This window comes from Pseudorca crassidens, chromosome 1 (assembly GCF_039906515.1).
Source record: "Pseudorca crassidens isolate mPseCra1 chromosome 1, mPseCra1.hap1, whole genome shotgun sequence".
In the NCBI taxonomy this organism is placed as follows: domain Eukaryota; kingdom Metazoa; phylum Chordata; class Mammalia; order Artiodactyla; family Delphinidae; genus Pseudorca; species Pseudorca crassidens.
Genome location: NC_090296.1, coordinates 138335788 through 138341702, shown reverse-complemented (window position 1 = coordinate 138341702; position 5915 = coordinate 138335788). Strand labels below are relative to the sequence as shown.

General features: G+C 43.3%; 1 protein-coding gene across 1 annotated transcript; it reads right to left on the bottom strand.

Annotated features, from left to right (window-relative positions):
* Positions 1-3235: 3235 nt before the first annotated feature.
* Positions 3236-5335, bottom strand: LOC137201884 (kidney mitochondrial carrier protein 1-like). The gene is given in 3 exon segments (XM_067696481.1): positions 3236-4578; positions 4580-4980; positions 4983-5335. Coding segments are annotated over 3 exon segments (894 nt in total). The 5' UTR covers positions 5281-5335; the 3' UTR covers positions 3236-4383.
* Positions 5336-5915: the final 580 nt, after the last annotated feature.

The following is a 5915-nucleotide window of genomic DNA, read 5'->3' as shown; positions in this document are numbered from 1 at the left end:
TTGTAACCTGCTGGGCACTGAGTTGGTGCTCCTTAAATATTCCTCCCTGCCTGCACTTTCCCTTTCCTGCTTTCCTTGGAGGGTAGAATTCATATCTATATCATTTAAATATCATTTTTGAAATGATAGCTGAAGCAGGGGAATGAGGGAAGGAAACAGGAAGGAAAAAGTAATTTCATATTCCACCTCCTCCTCCATTTACCACCCGCCCGCCCCCTCAAAAAAAAAAAAAAAAACTTCTTTAACCCTGCATGTGTTATTGGAAAGAAGATGCACAGCTGTGGCTGGTGACTGTGTTTCCTTGCCTGAAGCCAGCCTCTGATGGAACCCCTCCGCCCTGCTGGTCTGTTGTTTTGCTCGGCTGAGCTGTGGGGCGTGGGGTTAAAGGACCCTTGCCAAAGTGACCAGTTTTATCTGGCTTTCTGACAGCTGTGAGAAATCCTGTTTGACAACAGGGCAGCTTCTAAGCAGGGAGCTGGGAGGCTGGCGTGATGTGACGGGACCCGGAAGCGGGAGGCAGGTCCCCACGTGTCCGTCTTGAGTGGCACTATTGGTTTCGGATAGATTTCATTCCCGTATTGGAAAGGAGTGCTTCTTTAACATGGGATCGAAATACGCTTCTTTAATATGGGAATGAAAAATATCTAAGGCTGTAGTGAAGGACAGTCGCTCCAGGGCAGAGAATGGTCTGTATAAAAATGACAATCCAGCTGCCCAGTGGAATACACGGGCTTAACGCTAATAAGAGTAACCGAATTTAGAGCAACGGCTGTGTACTGTGAATGGCTTTCGGAAGCCAGCAGCTTCTGGGGAAGAGACGCAAAGGGTTTCTAATATGCAAATGAGGCTGGGTATGAAGCCCCCAGGATAAAAAACATCACGTGAATCTCACTCATCATTTTATTAACAGGTGGGTTCCTAGACTGATTTTGAGTTTTCATCAGTGGGCAAATTAATTAAGCTGTTAAAAGGTGGTGCAGAAATATGCACAGGTATCTTTGGCCTTCTTTGACAAGGAACATGCTGCTCTGGGTCTAACCGTTGGAATAATTATTTTCTCCCCTGTAAATTACCGGCAGCAAATTCAGTGCAGTGCACCAGTATGCTTTTAATTATCCACAGGCTCTGAGGATGGGGGCTACATGGGACAGGTATTTATGAAATATCTAGGTTTGTATATGTGTAAAAATACCTATGAATCCTTTCCAGCTGGGTTCGTTTATTTTAAACAAGTCACGGTGACCGGATATTGATTTGGGGCTTGGGGGCTCCAACAAGGAACATTTACCTTCATGATAAGTGGATTTCATCCTTACTTGTCTGAGTGATAAAAAAAAAAAAAAATTGTTTCAGCCTTTCTCAAACTGCACTTGCTAGCTGCAAGCCAGGTTTTTGTGGGCATTGTAGTATTAATCGGCATTAGCAAGACATTTCAAAATATAGGCTGAGGGCCAAAACAGAGCAATAGAAGAAGATTAATCTGTTCTTCCGAAATGAAAACCATTTGGGCTAAATAAGCAAGTGTTGTGTTACAGTGAAAACAATACAGGTAGCAACGCCAGAATGTCTTTCATTTGTTCCGAGCTTCATTCATTCATTTGGTAAATTGTTGGTGGCCCCTAACATGTGCCAGACTATGGGGATATAGAGTAAATTGTCTCAGAAAGAGCTGGGTAAGTATAATTGGAGAAATGGCTGGGAAGCTGAAGTACAGGAGACCTAATACAGAGGGGCAGAGGTGGTCGGAAAATGGGTCCCTTGATGAGTAGGAGAAATGATCTCCTACTGAGGATGAAGTGTGGGCCTGCATGCATGCTGGTAGTGATGGTGGTGATGAAGTGGAAACAGTGTATTGAGAGCCTGAGATGGAAAGGCGATTATTACATATAACAGTTTGTTAAGGCTTCTATACCAAAGTACCAGAGACTGGGTGGCTTAAACAACAGATATTTACTTTCTCACAGTTCTGGAGATTAAAAATCTGAGATCAAGATGTTGGCAGTCTTGGTTTCTTCTCAGACCTCTCTCTTTGGCCTGCAGACGGCCGCCTGCTCCGTGGGTCACACGTGGTCTTTCCTCTGTGCTTGTCTATGTCCTAATCTCTCTTTATAAGAACACTAGTCCTGTTGGATTAGGACCATCCTCATGACCTAATTTTAACTTAATTACCTTTGAAAAGACTTTACCTCCAAATATGGTTACATTCTGAGCTACTTGAGGCATATGAATTTTGGGGGGGGGGGTGTACAATTAAACCCATAACACTTTATAAGGAAATTGAATGTAAATTTCCAAGATTCAAAATTGTGTGCTAATAACAAACATAATTTATGAGAGAGGTTATAGAGTTTAAAGAAATTTAATCCTTCTCACTACTAATTATTATGAATGGGTTGTAACCCCAACTCTGCTAGAGAAACACTGGAGAGAGTAAGAGTCAGATAAAGTTCTCATCTTCTTCAGGAAAATGCAAACTTTGATAAATAGATTAATAAAGTGAAAATCCGCTTTATAAAACTTAATAGAGGTGGTGGTTGCCCACATTTTGAATACACTAAATGACATTGAACTGTTCACTTTAAAATGGTTAATTTTGCCTCAACAAAAACAAACCAAAAAAACTCAAAAAGTTTAAAGCAGCCACTGGTAGAATTTTTTAAATGATGAATATAAAGCTTACAGCTTTAGAGTAGATTAAGAAACAAAATATAGACCATAAAAGCAAATGAAAGAAAACAGATACAGCATGAAAACCTTACAGCCGAAATGCACAAAATGATAAGGTAGGCATGAGACAACTATAAGCCAATAAATAGAAATAATTTAAACTCTTTCACAAAGGCTTTAAAATTGTATTTAAAAACCAGTGAGTTATATCCTGTCAACATGGTGTACATCTAAAATAAAATGTGGTGAGATTGAAAATAAAATAACGAACTAAGATTGAATAGGCAACACAGATTCAAAGAAGGCAGGGCTGGCAGTGTTACTTCCAAAAAAGTGATCTTCAAAGCAAAAAGCATTAAATGGAAAACAGGGAGTCATTTTATATGGATAAGTTGTATGTTCTACAATACATGTTCTTTTTTGGGGGGGGGTGCTCTCAGAATCACTTTTTATTTTGAAAATAATAAGATGAAAAAGAAGAATGATATCCTGTCTTTAGAAGAAAAGAAGGAAGACATTGTATACCTCTTATCAGACTTCATAAATAGGTACACACACACAAAAAAAATCACCTTTCGAATTTCAAGCAAGTATTTTCATTCCAAACTGATTAGGAAGTCCAAGACAGGAAATATTTTGACAAATGTGACCAGAACTAAAGTAAAACCCGGGAAATCTGGAAAAATCAACTCTTTGATTCACTTGCAACATTTTGCTACAGAAAATGTAATAAAACCCTAACCTCTTTCTTTCACAAGCCTTTTAACAAAGGATCTCACTCAGGGGAAGCCCATGATAAAATGACTCTCTTCCATATACACGGACCATTTATTCTGGGATGATGGCTGTATGACAGCATGATGTAAACACACTAATCCTACAAGTCAAGTAGTAGCAGCTACTATCTTCTTCACCTGACCCTCAGTATCAATAGATGTTATTATCCCCATTTTACAGATTGGGAAATAGAAACTTTGCTAAAATCACAGAGCAAATTACAAACATTACTTAAGACAGAACCCAAGTAGCTTAAAAACACCTCCCACCAGCACAGACTTTGCCACCTTCCAGGCCAACCTATCACACCATCATGAGTTTAGATATTAATGCTTTGTAACAATTCCTCACAAAGGTCGAGTGGTCAAGGCTTAAAAATCACTTATTATAAGTGAAAGATCCTGCCAAAATTGGAAATTAGAAAGCAGTGCAATATTCCAGGGATCTATATCCTGCACTGTTTATACCTGGGGTATACCAGGTCTCCATGTGTGAATTTCTTCAGCAGACATGAAGCCAAAGCCCCCCGAGAAGTTAAGGAACAATAACACCCTCTTGGAGGCTCTATTCATTCCATGGTTCCGAAGAGCTTCTTTCGAACAGTCTGGGAGTCTCAGCTACGAGCTGAGATGCATCAGGAGTTATTCTCCCCTGAGGGAATCAGTCCACAGTTTCTTATCTTCATGCAAGTTTTCTTTAGCAAGAAACATGCATTTCATGTTATCTTTGATGTCGAAGGGCACTTGAATGGTAAGGACTAGTGTTTGGATGTTACAGTCTATGCCATTAAACATTTGGTGCAGAGCGTCCGATGCCAGGACACAGCAATCCGAGCTAACCCAGTCTTCACCTGTCGCTCACACCTCAGAATCTGGCGGGCCAAGCAGTGAGAAGCAGTGGGAAAGACAGGAAGCTTCACTATTTCAGACGTGAGCACTTTCAGCGGGATGTCTCATGCAGTCTTGACTTGTCCAATTCCTTCAACTGCTCATATGTCACAAAGAAAATAATATTCCAAGGACCAAGTCTCAACCAATTTGGCCAAAACCCTTTATATAGAGCAAAAAACCCTTCATTCTTCCATGTCTGTAACAAACAATCCAGGAAACCTGTGTAGCCAGGGCATCTGCCATCTCAAAGGACTCTGATTCATCATACTTGTTCTCACCACATCGACAGGGTTTGAGGCCAGGGCCCCCGCCAGCCCACAGGTGAAGCCTGAGAGGAAATGGGTATACACAGTGTCTCCCATCAAGCCCGAGAGAATGAGATGCTTCTTGGTGAGGTCGTAGACGGGCAGCTCCACACCAACAACAATAGCGGCCCTCTGAGCAGTAAGGGACACGCCCTTCCAAAGTCCTCTCGTTCCCTCTTGCTGGTAAATGTGAATGAAGTTGCCTATCATTCCTCCTTGAAGGGTGCTATTTTGTGCTTGCATCCGAATTTTCAAAACATCAGTTGGATTAGCAATGGTTGAGGATATGACTCCAGAGAGAATTCCACAGACGACATTTATCAGAAGGGTTTCATCTTCCGGCGCTCGACAAATAACCACTTCAAGCTCTGGTAGACGCCTATCTTGATGGTGCCGTAGGAAGCCTGGCGCAACATCGCAGGAGCAATCCCTGAATACAGTGCTTTCAGGCCTTCCTCTCTGCCTATCCTCACTAACGCATGCAACATTCCTCGATACCTGATTTCTTTAACGTTTGCATCATTCTTCTGGCCTTGAATCTGGAGCCGTGTCTTGGTTAAATCAGTTGGAAAAGTACCGCACTCCGCTGTGATGGAGGCCAGGCCTCCGTACACGAAGGGCTTCCAGTTCAGGGCTGACATGCTCACCGCTGTCCCTTCTCCTTTGTTCACAGACGCATAGCCTCCAACAGGGTTTTTCGGGACCAGGGTTCAATCCCTGGCCCCCTGGACGAGGAACTAAGATCCCGCAATCCGCGCGGTACAGCAGGTGGCGGCGGCCCTGCACCCTCCTACTCCCCAGGCACAGCAGCAGCCGGCTCCAGCGGCCGCACGGGATCTGGAGGAAAGCCATGTTCTTTTTCTTTCTTTCTTTCTTTCTTTTTTTTTTGTGCAGTACGCGGGCCTCTCACTGTTGTGGCCTCTCCCGTTGCAGAGCACAGGCTCCGGACGCACAGGCTCAGCGGCCATGGCTCACGGGCCCAGCCGCTCCGCGGCATGTAGGATCTTCCCGGACCGGGGCACGAACCCGCGTCCCCTGCATCGGCAGGCGGACTCTCAACCACTGCGCCACCAGGGAAGCCCCATGTTCTTTTTGAGTGTGGACAATGTCTCGGTTAGTATTCTAGGCACTTGTCATGCATTATTTCTCAGCAGTCCTTAGGGGTATGTGTTGTTATTTTCGTCCCCATTTCAGAGGAAGGGAGGTTGAGGTTTAGAGAATCTCAAGTAATCAGGGGTCGAGGAAGAATCTGAACTCAGAGTTTGATGCTTTTCCC